General features: G+C 45.3%; 1 protein-coding gene across 6 annotated transcripts in view; it reads left to right on the plus strand.

Moving 5' to 3' along the window:
• Positions 1–18,047, plus strand: part of BOLL (boule RNA binding protein) — a 108,408-nt gene that overhangs the window by 29,125 nt on the left and 61,236 nt on the right. For all 6 annotated transcript variants that reach the window (XR_012646402.1, XM_075001268.1, XM_075001270.1 and 3 more), the window contains 2 exons: positions 13,035–13,178; positions 15,445–15,536. Coding sequence is in view for 5 of the 6 variants with exons in the window: in XM_075001268.1 (XP_074857369.1) it covers positions 13,035–13,178; positions 15,445–15,536 (236 nt within the window). In the remaining variant the exon portion in view is untranslated. The remainder of the gene's footprint in view (positions 1–13,034; positions 13,179–15,444; positions 15,537–18,047) is intronic.

The raw sequence follows: 18,047 nt of genomic DNA on the forward strand, positions 1-18,047 counted from the left end.
GAGATGAGATTTTCTAAATCCATTACAGCCTCAATTGCAACCAGAAATGATCAGCTGACCAGATATCAGAAACAAGCCTCTCAGTGCATTCTTTCATGGAGAAGTGCTTTCTGTCTGTGAAGGTTGAGAGAATTCAACAGTCCAAGACAGAAAGAACTTTGGCCTTCCTCAGGATGTTCCATTTAAGTAGAATTTTCCACTCTTTAGAAAAAGTTTGATAGTAGCCTGATCATATTGGCTTAAGAAAAGAGAAGGCTTTGATAAGAGTTACTGCTTTTGTTTCCATGGCAGAGCTGATGTAGTCCTGAATATCTCCACCTCCTCATTTAAGGAGTTTTGGGCATGCTGATCCATACATCTCTTAATTTAACAGGAGGAAGACTGCTTTGTTCCTTGATTTTTGGTGGCATAAAATGTCAGATCAAAGGTTTTTTGGTACCATAGCCCATAGCAGAAATTGGTTTCAAATGTCTCAGTTATTTTTTTCAGTCTGTTTACACCAACTGAGAGTTAGATTCAAAGAAATAAATAACATTGCTTAGAGTTTCTGAATATCTCTGAGAAATCAACTATGATGAATTGTTCTACTTGTTGGATCTACTAAAGATCGAATAAGTAGAACAGTACGTCTTAGATATTGATAAAGCTATATCTCCATAATCTCTCATCTTGAGCTTTTACCAGCTTTACAGCTACTCAGTATTTCTTTTTAATGGAGCTTAGTCAACTTGATGTCAATTTGTACTGAAAAGTTCTGATTGAGTACCATTGAACTGTCTTGAATATGAGTAATTTTACCAAGTGTCCCATATTCAGCATAGGAAAATATGGTCAACCTATGCTAATAAAATGGCAGATAACACTAAGCAGGAGAGGTTGCAAGCACTTTGGTGAACAGGATTAGAATTCAAAATGACCTGGGACAAATTAGAAACTGGTGTGAAATCAATTCAGTGAAGACAAATGGAAAGTACTATGTTTAGGAAGGAAAAATCAAATGCAGAACTACAAAATGCAAAGTAACTAGTTAGGTGGAAGTACTTCTGAAAAAAATCTGGGGTTTACAGTGGATTACATATGGAATATGGTAACAATGAAGTGTAGTTGCAAAAAAAGGCTAATATAATTTTTGAATAGTCCCTCATATGTGAGGGTTGCGTTCTCATGCACCCTTGCATAACTCAGATTTTCTGTAAGTTGTGGGGTGGTGGGAGGGATGGCATTTTTCCCCAGCAGAATGCACGTTCTTCATTGAGTGTCCCCGTGGGTGCTCCACAATAGGTGTTGGGCTCGCCCGGCGCCGCAGATCGCAAATCTTCCAGCAGTTTCTCCTGGATTGCGCATGCGCCGGCGTGCGCCGCTCCCCTGCGCGCCCCCGGGCATGTGCGCGATCCGGTCCCCGCCAGTTCCTTCTCAACCGCCATCGGCTGCAGACAGAATCTGCTCAGGCTATGGCCAGTGTCAGATTAGATAGTGTTTCTACGTGTAAATTGTTGTTTTTTTCCGGTAAAAAAAAAAAAAGAGGACGAAGAGAATATAAAAAAAAAAAATAAAAAATATATAATAAAAAGAGAGAGAGGAGCGGAGAAGAAGAGTGGACGTAAGGCCAGTAGGCCGCCTGCTGCCCTGCAGGCCGGTGTCCGCGATTCGGGTAAACAGGCACGGATTAAGTGCTAAGTACCCTATTAGCAGTAAAAGACTCACCGCGATGGCTTCTTCAGGCTTTAAAAAGTGTGAGTCTTGCCGTGAAGCTATGCCGGCCTCCGATGGGCACAGTGAATGTATCCAATGCCTAGGGGAATCACACGTTACCCAGAAGTGTTCGCACTGTGCTAAGCTCACAGCCATGGCCAGGAAAGACAGAGAAATGCGTCTTAAAATGCTCTTGTTTGACAAGGCCCTTCAGCCGGACTTGCCGGAGAGGCCTCAACCAGAAGGGCCCTCTGGGTTTCACAAGAGGAAGGCAGCTTCTTTGACCCCCTCGGTGCAGAAACAGAGGAAGCTCTCCCCAGCTTGATCCTTGCTGGCGGTTTCAGCGAGCGGGACAGGCGGAGCACACAGCCCCCAGCCGCATACTCAGGCAAGCGGCAGCGCTGCAGCACACGTGGCAGAGGCTGAGCCTCCGGTTACAAAACAGCCGGCACGCGGGGCGCCTAGAGCGTCGGCCAGGCAAGCGCCGGAACCAGCGGCACCGAACCCCGCGGCACCAACAGTGCAGGGCCAACAGGCACGGAGCCTGCAGGCACTGGAGGACGTTACCCGCGCGGCACCGCAGCTGAGCGGGCCGAGCGCGGCGCCAACAGCGGGGCCAAGATCCCCGGCGCGGGAGGGGGCAGTGCCAGCCCCGCAGGGGAGGGGAAAGGCAAGAACAAAAACCCAGCACTGCAGCCCTTCTCTGGACAGGGCTGCGCTGCTACTGACAACAAGCCCTCCCCCTGTGCTACACACGCCGCCCAGAAAGTCTGGGTCTCCACCGGCCTATCCAGAACCTCCTTCTCCGTTCCTCCAACCAATGTCACCATGGCTTGGGCCACCTTCACCCTTTCTGGGATTGGATCCCCTGGAGTACTACCACAAACCAGTTTCACCACTATCAGTGTCATCGCGGAGGTCTCGCTCTCCCAGACATTGGGGGTACACACCCCGAGAGTGGTCCAGGTCTCCATCCCCGGACCTGTGCCCATGCTGCCATGGTCGTTCTTATCATGCTGGACACAAACACCCCAGGCCTATGCCCAGGGGCAGCTCCCCCCCGGCCGTCCAATACTCCCGTGGACACTCTCGATCGGGGATGGAAACACAGTTATCTCAAGGGGAGTTAATTTTAGAACCCCGAGACTTTCCTTCGCAATCTTCCAGCGAGCAGGTGTATCATCGGCTGCAGGAACCTGAGAGTTCGAGGGAGGTTTATCCTAGTGGTTCCTCCTCATCCTCCCCAGATGAGGCCATGGCCCCCGGGGATGTCGCTCCCCCGGATGACCTCAAACAGTTCCAGGAGCTGTTTAAAAGGGTGGCTTTCACGCAAGGCATTCAAATGGCAGAAGTGCAGGAGAAACATCACAAACTCCTGAAAAATTAGAGACCCCCGGCTTCATCCAAAATTGCTATCCTGCTGGACAAAGCCATTATGGAGTCAGCCACTACCATATGGCAGACTCCAGCCTCCACTCCGCCTATGAACAAGAGAGCAGATAAGAAGTACTTCGTCCCGGCAAAGGGCATGGAGTTCCTCTTCAGTCACCCACAACTAAATTCTTTGGTGGTCGAGTCGTCCCAGGAGAGGTCAAAGACTTCTCAGTACAAATTGGGGGGATCAGACAAAGATGCCAAGAAGCTAGAGCTGTTTGGCAGGAAGGTATATTCCTCTTCCACCCTGCTACTGAGAATGGCAAATTATGCGGCACACCTAGCGAACCATAAATTTGATAATTACTCCAGGCTTACTTCTCTCATGGATTCACTTCTGGAAGATAAGAAGCCGGTGTTAAAGGTAATTGTGCAAGAGGGCTATGCAGCTTCGAGAACGGGAGTCCAGATCGCCCTGGATGTGGCAGATACGGCGGCATGCTCAATGGCAACAGCAGTGGTCATGCGTAGAGAATCTTGGCTCCAGACATCGGGTATCCCGAGGGACCTACAGGCGAAGATCGTGGATCTTCCCTTTGACACGCAAAAGTTGTTTGCAGATTCAACCGACTCGGTCCTCCACTCTAGTGAGGACTCAAGAGCTACACTCAGAACCCTGGGTATTTATACTCCTCCATGTAGGAGGAAAAAATATTACCCTCAGCAAAGACGCTACCTGTACCAACCACAGCGTGCGCAGTATCAACGGGGCTACGACCAAGGGCGACATCGACAACAGCAACAGTACAGAACTCCCAGACGACGTTCTCAACTAAGCCATACACCCTCGGGACAGGCCTAAAGGCAACAAGTTTGACGGGCATGTCGAGGGCTGCACTATCACTACCATCAAGCAATGCCACTCTCATCTCATGTTCCATCATCGCCTCAGACCGTTTCACTCCCAATGGCAAAAGATCACCGCAGACAATTAGGTGCTGGAGATCATAGCCATGGGCTACGCAATCCCCTTCCAGTCGCTCTCACCGACGAAGCCTCCTTCCAGGCCTCACCTCCAGGACGCTACCCACGAGGCGAGGCTCAAGCAGGAGGTGGACCACCTTATGTTCATAGGGGTGGTGGAAAGAGTGCCGGAACAATTCCAGGGGAAAGGTTTTTATTCATGATACTTCCTCACAGAGAAGAAAACAGGAGGCTGGAGGCCCATCGTAGATCTTTGGGGCCTCAACCGCTTCTTACGCAAGCAACATTTTCGAATGATGACAGTCGCCTCCATACTCACGGCACTGGACGATGGAGATTGGTTTGCAGCCCTCGACTTACAAGATGCTTACTTTCATATAACGATCCACCCAGCACACAGGCAATTCCTCTGCTTCATGGTCGGCAAGGAACACTTCCAGTACAGGGTTCTTCCGTTCGGCCTCTCCTTGGCCCCCAGAGTCTTTACCAAAACCCTGGCAGTGGTGTCAGCCTACCTGCACAGACAGGGGGTTTTTATATTCCCATACCTGGACAACTGCCTACTGAAAGGGGCCTCGAAGGCAGAGGTCCTACGCATGATCCGCGTCACAGTGGACATGTTTTCTTCGCTGGGCCTAGTCATCAACCTCGCGAAGTCAAAGACTGACCCCACACAAGACATAGAGGTCATAGGGGCACGCATAAACTCTATCACAGCAAGGGTGTACCTACCCGACGCCCGCTTCCGCGCCATCAGTTCGCTGGTGCAAGTCATCACATACAGCCCCACGGTGCCAGTCTTAACGTGCTCACAGCTGCTGGGCCACATGGCGGCAGCGACGTTTGTGGTACAAAATGCCAGATTGCACATGCGAAGCCTGCAGCATTGGCTGGCGAGCGTCTACAAACCGGCATCCCACACTGTCCACAGGGCGGTGTCACCCACGACAGGTGCGCAGATCCCTGGTGTGGTGGGTAAACCCCAAGAACCTGCTAGCAGGGGTGCCTTTTCACCCACCGCAAATTTCTGTTTTTCTTACTACCGACGCCTCCCACATAGGATGGGGAGCGCACATCAGCGACAAGGTGACGCAAGGGCTATGGTCGCCTGCAGAACAGACACTGCACATAAACATACTGGAGCTCAGAGCAGTGTTCAACGCCTGCAAACATTTTCAAGACCACATATATGGCAAACTAGTCGGGATCAATACAGACAATACCTCCACTATGTTTTACATAAATCAACAAGGAGGAGCCCGATCCCGTGCCCTATGTGCGGAAGCAGTCCGACTGTGGAACTGGTGCATCGCCAACAACATAACATTGAAAGCCTTGTGCTTGCCGGGCGCTCACAACGTGAAAGCAGATCAGCTGAGCAGGCGCTTCGCACTCACGCACGAGTGGCAGATCCGCTCCGATCTGCTACGACCGATCTTTCATACATGGGGGTTTCCCCAGATCGATCTGTTTGCCACCCAGCACAACAAGAAGCGTCCCCAGTACTGCTCCAGGGCAGGAGTGGGGCGGGGGTCCCTGGGGGACGCATTTATGATTTCATGGAAGGGCCCCCTACCTTATGCGTCCCCCCCCCCAGAGCGCTTATCCACAAGGTCTTGCAGAAAGCTAGAAGGGAGAGAGCTTGCATGATACTAGTAGTCCCAACGTGGGATCGGCAGCAATGTTTTCCCTTGCTTCTGCACGTGTCGGACCGCCCACTGCTCCCTCTACCGGTGGCTCCGGACCTACTCACGCAGGCTCAGGGGTCCATAGTGCACCCGTGCCCTCAGGCCCTGTGCCTACAAGCATGACTAATCCATGGCTCAGCTCCTTAGAAAGCACATGTACGGAGGGAGTACAACAAGTCCTGGAAAGTAGCCGAAGGACCTCCACCAGGAAGACTTACAAGCAGAAATGGACTTGATTCACAGCCTGGTGTTCCGCCAAGCAGTTAGCTCCCCTTTACGTTCCGATACCGATAATACTAGAATACTTATTGGACCTCAAGAGGGGCGGGCTTTCCTTATCCTCGCTAAAAGTCCACCTCGCCGCTATATCAGCCTTTCGGCATACAGAGGAGGGGCCCACGGTATTCGCCCATCCTATTGTTACCAGGTTCTTGAAGGGGTTGGTAAACCTGTACCCCCCTCGGAAACCGCTTCCACCATCGTGGAACTTGGACTTGGTGCTCAGCACGCTAACGGGTCCACCTTTTGAACCATTAGCCATAGTTCCCCTACGTCTCCTTACGATAAAAACAACCTTCCTCCTCGCAATTACGTCAGCTCGCAGGGTGAGTGAGCTCGCAGCAGTTATGGCAACGCTGCCCTGCACAGTATTCTCAAAGGAGGCGGTAACCTTACGGCTGCACCTAGCCTTTGTTCCAAAAGTTTCTTCAGAGTTCCATCTTAACAAACCAATAGTTTTATCCTCGTTTTACCCGAAGCCTCACAGCTCCAGCAAAGAGGCATGCCTGCACCTCCTGGACGTGAGGAGGGCGTTGGCCTTTTACATAGACAGAACTAAATCCTTCCAGAAAACAGACAGGCTTCTAGTGTCTCTCGCTGCCAGGTCAAAAGGGGAAGGCCTCCCTTCACAGAGGATTTCAAAGCACATTGTGTCCTGTATAAAAATGTGCTACGAGCTTCGAAAGACTCCTTTGCTGGCCCCACCTAGGGCTCACTCCACCAGGGCGGTGGCGGCGTCAACAGCCTTCTTCAAGGGCATCACCTTGAAAGACATCTGTAGAGCGGCGACCTGGTCATCCTACGACACCTTCGCGAAGCATTATGTCCTACATCGGGTATTCCAAAAGCATACCTGTCTGTTGACAGCCGTCCTTTCGGGGGCAAGCTGCACATAAACCAATTAGCCACCTCCTTTCTTGGGTTACTGCTGGGTAGTCACCTATTGTGGAGCACCCACGGGGACACTCGATGAAGAAAGAGAAGTTGCTCACCGTAGTAACAGTGGTTCTTTGAGATGTGTCCCCGTGGGTGCTCCACCACCCGCCCATCCTCCCCGCTTCGGATCTCTGTCTAGTGTTTTTCAGGAGTATTCGAGGCGGTTGGTCAAGGAACTGGCGGGGACCGGATCGCGCAGGGGAGCGGCGCGCACCGGCGCATGCGCGATCCAGGAGAAACTGTTGGAAGATTTCCGATCTGCGGCGCCGGGCGAGCCCGACACCTGTTGTGGAGCACCCACGGGGACCCATCTCGAAGAACCACCGTTACTACGGTGAGCAACTTCTTTCTGCAGCTGGGGAACAGCAGGAGCTCCTAGAGCTCGTTTTAAAGGTAAGTCCTGGGTTTGGGGGAGCAGTTGCAGAGAGTTAAGCCAGGTGGTGGGTTGGAGCCATGGGGAAGTCAGGGGGGTTAAGCATGGGGTGGGTTAGGGCTGCGAGGGGAGTGGAGGGGGTAGATTTCAGCTGGAGCCATGTGCAGGGGGGTTAAACTGTGGCTGGAGGGAGTTGAACCAGGGCTGCATGCAGAGGTGGTGAACCAGGGCTGCATGCAGAGGTGGTGAGCCAGAGCTAGGGCCACACAGGGTGGGGGGTGAGCTGGAGCTGTGCACGGAAGGTGAGTTGGGCTGGAGGGATGTTGAACCGAGGCCTTGCAGGGCCAGGGGGCGTTGAGCCAGGGCCGGGGGGAGCGGGTTTTTTAGTTGCGCTTAACTCATGTTTATGCGAGTTAAGTGCAACTTGAAATCGTGCATTCTGAGAGCCTACTTTATATTAATAGGGTTCCAGTATGTAAGATACAGAAGGTAATTGTCCTACTATGCTTGGCTCTGGTAAGATCTCTGCTGGGGTACTATGTCCAGTTCTGGGCACCACAATTCAGGAAAGGTGTGGATAAATTGGAGGGAGAGCAAGAAAAATAAGAGGTTAGAAAATCTGACCTCTCAGGAAAGTTTGCAAAAACTGGTAATGTTTAGTCTTGAGAAAAGAAGTCTTAAGAGGAGGTATAATAGCCTTCAAATATGTTAAGGATTGGTATGAAGAGGGCCATGTTCAATTGTTGGCCATGTGCACTGAAGATAGGACAAGCAGTAATGGGCTTACTCTACAGTAAGGGGGATTTTCAGTTTAGATTTTGAAGAGAAAAGCTATTTAAGGGTAGTTAGGCTCTGGAATCAGCTTTCAAGGGAGAGAGTGCAAGTTCCATCATTGGCAGTTTTTAAAAACAGGTTGATCAAACACTTGTCAGGGACGGTCAAGGTTTACTTGAGGTCCTGTCCTGCTCTACCTTTCTATGATTCTTTTAATAGTTTGATTGATAGAAAGAGAAATTGACTAATTCAGTATTTGGGGTAAACTGAAACTATTGCAAAGTGTTTTCAAATACACAAGAATAAAAATTGATAATATTTCTCTTACCTTTTTATTTATAGAACTCAGAGGTGTTACATCAGTAGTAGATTAAAACATTGTGTGATTTAAAAAATAAATTAGAAGAGTTAAAAAAGCTACATGTGTACATCATTACAAAATGTATTGCCAGAATACCCTAAACTTTGGGAGTTTCATGACTATTGAGTGTTAGAATTCTCTCTGTCTTACCCTTGTATTTTTATGTGAAGAAGTGTATGTGTGTGTGTGTGTGCGTGCGTGCAACACACATACATTTTCCCGAAAAGCCCCTTGAGAATTCAGAGAAGGAACAGCCACATGTAAAGGAGAGGAGAAATGGAGGTACTGGAGGTTCTGCGCGGCTCTATATGGTGGTCAGTATTATTCACTATTTCTTAAAATGTCCTGAAAGAAAATCTTCTCTACTCTGCCTTATACTCCATGTGGAGCATAGATCATCCCTCCTCCACCTCACTCACTCTTGGAACAAAACTTCTAGCTGATCCAGGAGTACCCCAGTTGTTGTCCTTCAGTCTCGGTAGACCTCATCCATGTTGTCCCAGGTCTTTCTCTTTTGCGTTTTCCTTGCAGGTTTCATGTCAGAGCTTGACGGACTGTGCTGGACGATGGTTTTCTGAGAGCATGGCCTAGCCATCCCCACTTGCTTCTCTTGATTCCAATGTCAAGTGGTTTTTCTCCTGCTCTGTTCCAAAGCGACTCATTTGTGGTGAAGTCTTGCCATTTGATGTGATGGATGTACCTCAGATATCTGTTTTATGAATGTCTGTAGCTTGTGATTTACAGACTTTTCAGTACTCCAGGTCTTGCATCCATACAAGAACACACACTTTACATTTGTGTAGGAGATCTGTAGTTCTGTCTTTGCAGATATGGAATGGAGAGTTTTAATTGCAGCTGTTGGTTTCCGTATCCTGGCATTGATATCCTTATCTGTTCCTCCATCTATGCCTATAATACTCCCCAAGTAGGTGAACTGCTCCACATCTTCCAGGTCATCCCCTCCCCAGTATGATGGTGGTTTTGTGGGACTGGTTGATCCTCATTGTCTTGGTCTTTCCCTTGTTAATGCTCAGTCCAGTCACTGAAGCAGTTTTGTCTAGTGTTGTAACCTTTTCTTTCATGCTTTCATGTTGGTGTGAAAGGAGGGTGACATCATCAGCAAAATTAATGCCCTCTAGCTGTTTGAAAAGTGTCCACTGAATGCCTCGTTGAGGGCCATCTGTTGTCCTGTTCATAATCCAGTCCATTGTGATCAAGAACAGGAAAGGTGACAGTAGGCATCCTTGTCACACTCCTGACAGTATGCTGAAGGATTCTGTCACAATACCATTGTGAACAGCTTGGCATGTTGAGGGTTCATACGTTCAATGAATCAATACTTTTGGATGGGATGCCACAACTTTGCAGTAGTTTCCATAAAGTGTCTCTGTCAATGTTGGCAAAGGCTTTTTCAAAATCTATGAAGGTTATGTACATGGGCGAGTTACACTTGAGCAACTGTTCTGTGATGACTCTGACAGTTGCTATTTGGTCAGTACAGGATCACTCGCTTTAGACGCCATCCTATTCTTCCCTGAGCTGTCAATTGATTTCTGTCTTCATTCTCTCCAAAGAATCCTACTGAATGCTTTTTCTGGAATAGACAGTAACACGATGCCCCTCCACTTGTTGCATTACTTCAGATTGCCTTTCTTTGGAAGCTTGATAAGGTAGCCATGTTTCCAGTCTTGTGGGATCTCTTCAGTGTCCCAAATTTTCCCAAATAGGTTATACATCATGTTGACGTCTCACAACCTGCATTGATTGCTTTGGTGAGGATGTTGTCTGAACCAGGTACTTCTCTGCTTTTCAAATGAAAGAAAATAGGTTAAACCTTATCTTATATTATTTCCTGATGAAACAAAACTGGGAAGCAAAACACACAAGATAAAATGTTAAAATTCAGAAGGAGCAAGGTATTTGGGGAAATTAGAACTTAATTGTATGAGTTCCAGTATGAGAAAATACAAGATCATAGCTTGGCAGAATATGCCTAGAAAACAAATACAGTGGTCCCTTGAGTTACGTGAGGGTTGCATTCCCACACACCCGAACATAACTCGAATTTTGCGTAAGACGGGGGCATGTTCTGCAGCCGGGGAAGCAGCAGGAGCACCTGGAGCTCCTTTTGAAAGGTAAGTCCTGGGGTTGCGAGGAGAGGGCAGCTGAGGAGGGTTAAGCCTGGCAGGGGATTGGGGATGTAGGAGGGAGGCAGGGGGGCCAAGCCTGGGTTGGGTTAGGGCTGTAGCGGGGCTGAGGGCAGCGGTGAGCCAGGCAGGGGGGGGGCGAACTGGGGCCGCATTGTGTGATGAGCTGGAGCCAGGCATGGGGAGAGTGAGCCAGAGCTGTGGGGGTTGGGATGGTTGAACCAGGGCGGTTGAACTGGGGCAAGGGGATTGAGCCAGAGCCATGGGCGGAGGGATAGTGAGCTGAGCCACAGGGTTTGAAGTGGGGCAGGGGTGGTGAGCCAGAGCTATACCCATAGATGGTGAGCTGGGCCATGGGGGCAGGGTTTGAACCCGGGTGGGGAGGGGGTTGAGCTGAAAGCGGGGAGGGAGTTGAACCAGGGTCAGGGGGGTTGAGCCAGGGCTGGCAGGAGCAGGATTTTGAGTTTGCTTAACTCAAATTAATGCAACTCAAAATCGTGTATTTTTGAGGGTTTACTTTATGGAGAAAAGGATTTAGCATTTTGTGGGATAACAAATTGTAAGCGAGTGCATAGACTATTATACCTATTGTAATGGGTCAATTAATTGTACAGTGTTATAGGTTTGCCAAATGCCTAACTGCACAAATGCAAACCCCATCTGTAATCCACCCCTTCCCCAAGGCCATGTTCCTACTCTGCCCCTTCTCCAAGGCTCCACCTCTTACTCACTCCACACACCTCTTCCTCTGTCACTGTCCCACACCCTCACTCACTGAGCTGGGGCAGGAGTTTGGGGAATGGGCCAAGCAATTTGCAGTGTGGGAGGAGGCTCTGGGCTGAGACTGGGTTGGGGTAGAAGGTCGGGGTGAAAGAGCAGTGCAGGCTTTGTCTGGGCAACGCTTACCCAGATGACTCCCAGAAGTGATAGTTATGTCCGGCTCCTAGGTTTGGAACAGCCCTGTGGGCTGTGTACTGCTCCTGTCTGCAGGCACCATCCCACAGGTCATAGTTCCCAACCAGCTGGCGCTCTAGGGTCAGCACTCAGTGCTGGACAGCACCCAGAGCCCCCCTGGCTGCCCATGTACCTAGAAGACAGAGGGATGTGCCAGTGGTTCCATGAGCCATGTGGATCCAGGGGCAGTTAGGGAGCCTGCCTTAGTCCTACTGTGCCACCAACTGGACTTATAATATCCTATTAAAATCTCCCAAATTGCTTTCAATAGCTACTGGGAGATTGGGGCCAATTCTGAGAGACTTGTAGTCAATCCAGAAGAGTGGGACACTGCTTTGATTTTACAACTTACTCCTTTTTTTGAGTGGCCAAACTTCTTACTGTGTGGGTGAGACTGCATCAGGAATACAAGGCAAAATCCTTGTCTCTTTTGAAGTTAGTAGAAATTTTGTCGTTGACTTTAATATAGTTAGAATTTCAGTCACTATATGGGACAATTGATATAAAAACATAAGAGTTTAAATATTGTGAGTCAGAAGGATAATTTTGAGAATTTAACTATACTATATTGCAGAAAGGGAAAAATAATATACGGTTGGTGATACGAAAATATACATGATTACATGAAAAAATATATTGAATTAAGGCAAGGATTCCCTAGTTTAGATATTAAACCTTTTTTTGAAATAGAGACAACCAGTGGCAGTTGTGGGGAGCTGGTTGTGTCCTCTTATTTGGGAAGCCAAGGATCAAGAGGAAATTAGTGCAATAGGAGCAGTAAGGAAGCTACTCTTCCTTCCAACATGCTCATGTCCCAATATGCTTAATCCCCTTTCCCTTATGGCCAGGTAAGGTGTAGCTAGCATTGGAGGCAGCTGTGTTGCCTTTACAAACTTTACAGCAGCAGAAATGTCTTGTGGGAAGGGCCAGAAGAGCAGGGGATAGCCAGCCAGTTGAAGATTTCTGTAAGAAAAGTGAAGTGGCCTTACTGGACCAGAAAATCCAGCTTTGGGTTCCTGATCTTTACAAGTGCTGAGCACCTGCTCCGCTTGTTGATTTCATTTGGAGTTGTGGGTGCTTAGTACTTTTGAAAATCAGGCACAAGATGTGTTCAAAGCACATAATTTTGGAAAATGCATAGAAAGCATAGTATAGTACAGAGACCAGTCTGTGTGATGTGTGGTTGGAGAGAACATCTGTTCCAATTCTGTTATCCATGATTGGAGTGCAGTGGAGATCCTATGCTGTTCTGTGATGGATGATGACTTAAAATCAGGGGCTCCTAATTTTATTAATTGCCATTAGTTAAAAATAAATATCTCATGGTAAAAATTTGGCTGTTGTGTGTTCTCAAAGAATGTGTGTTCTCAAAGACTCTGTCCCATGTTTTTGGTACATATTTTTGCTTTAGTTTTTTAAAACTGAAAAACATGTCAAAAATAAATTTACAAAAATGTTTTTCTCTCAAACAGCAAACCACGAATCAGACACAAACAGAATCTTTGTCTCCATCTCCCAACACTGTGTCACCCGTGCCCTTAAATAACCCAACGAGTGCCCCGAGGTTTGGAACAGTTATTCCTAATCGCATTTTTGTAGGAGGAATCGATTTTAAGGTATTTTTTTAAATCTTGTAGATGAGTAATAGAACAAATTGTTTGATATTTTTCTTTATTTTTACTCTCTATATTCAATAGTTCTATGCGTATTAAGCATAAGCAAGTAGAAAACATCATTTGCTGTGTTGTTTGATTACAATGATGATTGTGAGATTATAGTGGTCTTTCCAGTGATATCCTGCTAAGAGGTGTAAAGTCTTAAGATTCTTAAGCCTTAAGATTCTGTTGTTTCTGATTTTGCCACAGAAGGATGATTTTTATTTACACATGGAACTGGTGCAAGCATTCTTTCAAAAACATCTGAAAACTTTGGAATACAGCTGTTTTGTAGATTCAGTATTTTTAGCTTATCTAGAAATCTTTTTAAAAATTCTATAAATATATATATATGATCTAGTACATTATATTGTCTTTGATCATAAAATCACTTTATTTTTGTACACAGAGTACAGTAGGTAAGACACTCTCCTGGCTAGGGATACCAATTGTAAAGATGAGTTCCCTGGGGTGTAGCCTGAGACTGTAAGACCACTGTGCCCCCTTAAATCTCCATCTTGGGCTATCTCTGAGAACGCTTTGCTAGTGACAAATAGGAAACCCTCCAGGAGCTATTATCACTCAGCAAAACCACATGTGGAGCCCCACATGCAGCTAAATTGTAAGAATGTGTATAGGACCACTTATCAACCACTCAGTGAAAAGCACCAGCTAAATCTTCCCAGTTTCCAGGCTTGTACCTCAGGAATATACTGAGAGGAAGCCATGCTCGTCTATACACTATCAAAACAAAAAGCAGTCAAGTAGCACTTTAAAGACTAGTGAAATAGCTTATTAGGTGAGCTTTCTGTCCCATGAAAGCTCACCTAATAAACTATTTTGCTAGTCTTTAAAATGCTACTTGACTGCTTTTTGTTTTGACAGGAATATACTGTTTTACACTGTTCAATATGAGCAGTGCGGCTTTATTAATTGATGAAATGGTGAATCAATGGAAAGTGGATATAAACCAGGCTCTGTACAACTTGAGCAAATTTATCAGACACTTCATGCAAACTTCCTGGTAAAGAGAAACAGTTAAAACAAATGTATTGACTTCAAAAGACTGGCTTTAAGTGACTGTAAGTGATAGGCAAAAGTCAGAATTAGTTACCAAAAGAAGTAAAACATAAGCACACAGTCTGGACTCTCAGCCCTATTAGATTGGGCACCAACTAGATGAAGCAGTTTTTCTAACCTCTCCCCCCCACCCCCGCACCTTGGGTTACTGAAGTCTTTAATATATAGGTTTCCAGTCCCCTTTGTTGCAGTCTTCAGTCTTATTTTCAAATTATTTGTTGCTTGCAGCATAGATGCAGGTAAGAAAAAAGGCTCCACATGTGTCCCCTCTGATTTTCATATCTGTGATCCCAAGTGCTTGGAGAACACAAGTCTAGGCATGTCCTGTAGGCATTGCTAGATGAGGCTGAATAATTTCCCTGGTCTGGGGTTATGCAGGCGAATAACTGAATTGTAGCTCCCTTGCTGGACAATGGCTGATGATTTCAAATTCCTAGTTTATTTATTTCTATGCCTGTACTTCTGGATACATGCATATATGTCTGGAAAACCATACTTAATATTTTTTATCAGTATGGAAAATGAATATATTATGACTTTATGGTACACAGTGTTTCAATAGCAGATTTTACCATCTAAGGGGGACATTATAGTAATTTATTTAACCTGTGTAATATTGGCTAATAACTTACAGTTTCTTAGTCAGTTTTTTAAACTTGGCTTCATAGAAGTTTATGCACATATGCCTAGTTTTAAATGATCTCTAAATTATAATACTTCATGCTGTAAACACCAAAACATAGAACTGAAAGACTTGTTGGAGTCAAAATGAAATTCAGATGCAATTGAGTTAAAATGGAAGATTATTGAAGTAAATTTACAATGTAAATTCAGTAGATACCTAGATGTATTTCTGAAGATTAAAATCATGTAGGAGAAGAAGTGAAATTACTGTCTTCTCTCTCTCCCTCTCTCTCTAACCTCTCACCCCATCTCCCCAAAACAGAAATATTAAACATTGATCTTGGGTACTCTTCCCTATTTCTAGGTTGTTTCTTTTTATTTAAAAAAAAATAGTTGCTCCCAAGACTTATGAGCAGTATGTTGTAAAATGTGTTCAAATCAAACCAACATTGTGGATATTTCTTACTTAGTAATGAAACCCACCCATTTGTATTCTTTTTGTTCTTTTACTTCATTTTATTAGACTAACGAAAATGATCTAAGGAAATTTTTTGCCCAGTATGGTTGTGTGAAAGAAGTGAAGATAGTAAATGACAGAGCTGGAGTATCAAAGGGGTTAGTACTGTTGCAATACACCCATTGTGGACATTGAAAACATAATAGTAAGTGGATACATGCAGTAGAAGTTTCTTGTGATTTTCGTGGCTTGAAACATTTATTAGTGACATAGCATTATGTCACACTCTCAAATTTCAGTTAATTTGTTTTCTTTCTTAGAGTGTGCCAGAATGATGGTGATGTTAAATACATGTTTAGCATAATTATTTTCCTTCTCTCTAAGCACTTTGAAATCACTTAAACCTAGAGTTTCATTAACAAGAATGGCAGTTGTCACAATATGGGTCAGAACCTAATTCCCATTGTATCATATGGAGGGGTTTAGAGTCAAATAAAGGAGCTCAGAAGACCTGAGTCCAATCAGGAACAGATCCCCCAACTCAAGAACTGAGGTTGTATTCAGAGGACCCACTTGCAGGTACTAGTGCTAGGGGCATACGAGGAGCAGGGTGGGAGGGGCATGTTCCTGGTAGAGCACAGCATTTAGCACTGCCAACATTTATGTGGCATACAGGTGGGAACATGTTGCGATGACTTAGGCAAGCCCCCAAGGATATCTGTTATGCTTAAGGTCACATATCAGCACAGAATCAAGAGAGTGTAAAGGGGCTTCTGAGCAGTATCACCTTCCCCTCTGCGGCACATCTAAGAGGTGCACTTGGATCCTTGTAATAAGGAGTATGGAGTACCTGCATAAGGATTAGATCCATTCTTACATATGAGTCGTCCATTGTGTTCAGCACCTTAAATTTGCACGTGAGACAACCTACAGATTTGTTCGTACCCTTTCTTTATCACTGCAACTGAACACAGAAAAAAGCATCTTCTACCCCATGGCAGAAGAGGAGCTTTCTCCCTCACTATAAAGGTTGTTACCAACTCTGCCCCTCTTTACTTTTGTCTCTTAATGTGGCGCCTCCAATCTCTGCACCTGCCAGTGTTGCTGCCTCCATTTATTTAGCTCTCTGACAGTGAAGTGTCACACAGAATTCCTTCCCTGAACTGATCTATAAGGCATCTAAACTAGCTTCTAAATTCCAGCTTCAGTTCTACTTTGGCCTTGATACCTAAAAGAAACTGACTAATGTTAATAGGTGGAAGGATAATTTGATATATATTTATTGAAAAGTACATATTTTGCTTACATGCTTTAATCTTCATCCTACACCATTTTATGTTAATTGTTTTCTTAGTCTGAAAACTCTTTGTGACATGGGCTGTATCTTTCTCTGTATAATCCTCACATTGATTCTACCAGAAAGCCAATAATAAATAAGCAAAATTAAATATGGATAAGGAAATGTTGTAGTTTGCCTGATTTCTGAACTTTATCTCTTATTAATATTGTTCTTTGTGTTAAATATTCCTAATACTTCAAAATGAAACAGACCTACCTGTAAAGATTGTAAACCTACCAAGTTTTACTTTAAAGGTACTTTAAAATAAATTTGAAGTCACTTTGACTCTCCAAAGGAATGTTAGCACTGCAAAAGAGCTTTAGCAATGAATCCTTAATGAATCCACCTGTGAATGAAGTTGTCAGCTTTGATGATGCCTTTGAAATATTGGTATACAAGAAAAGGCACAATGAGTGTAGCTAGTTTCAGTATACAGTTTTATATTCCTATTTTCAGATATAATTGTATTAATTTTACATATTGTAATATTAAGCAGTTTTTGGAGGCTCATGATTGCATAGGTTTTATATTTGTCAGCCAAAATACGTTTTTGTTTTTTAATGATTTAAATATGAGTTTGCAGGTCCTCTTACTATCACTTTGAACTTTAGCCAGGATTTTTATATATGTTGTCATTTTTAAAGAGAGTCCCAACTTCCTTTTATAAGTGTCCTTTTTGCTTTCTTAAAAAGTAAAACTTGGTAGGTTTACAATCATTACAGGTGAGTCTGCAAGCATTTCCTATTAATAAAGTTGCTCAGCATTTCCAATTGAAAACATCCCATTTTTAATTGCTTATAACCCTGCCAAATTTTAACCATTTTGCCTGAAATTTTGCACAACAGTTGCCTGGCGAAAGCTGGCTTTACCTGGATAACTTCTGAGTGAGAAACTAGGAAAAATACATTGTTTTGACCATTTTAAACAATTTCGACGACCTTTTCTTTGAAAAGCTCTAGTGCCCACGTGCTTTGGAGCAGGAGCTTGAGATTTGGCAAGAATGGTGTCCTTTCTATTACGGATAGTCCTTTTGCCATTCTCACGAACGCTGTCTTAAATTTGTCTAAATTACGAACCTGTGAAAAGTGGTAATTTACACATCCTCATTCGAGACTTCAGTTTTACCAGCTATATTTCTGAAGATTGAATCATTCTAGGCTTGGTAAAGCCCAGGAATGAGCAGGACTGCAAATGTCTATGCAGTTTAGCTCCAGGCTGCTTTGGGGTATGCTAGGTCCACGCACCTAAACTTAGAGTGAGGAGATTGTCTTTCTTGTGTTCTTAATGACCCGCTATTGGGCCCTGCAGCATGGAGGAGGAATTTGCCTGA

This window comes from Carettochelys insculpta, chromosome 8 (genome assembly GCF_033958435.1).
Source record: "Carettochelys insculpta isolate YL-2023 chromosome 8, ASM3395843v1, whole genome shotgun sequence".
Classification (NCBI taxonomy): domain Eukaryota; kingdom Metazoa; phylum Chordata; order Testudines; family Carettochelyidae; genus Carettochelys; species Carettochelys insculpta.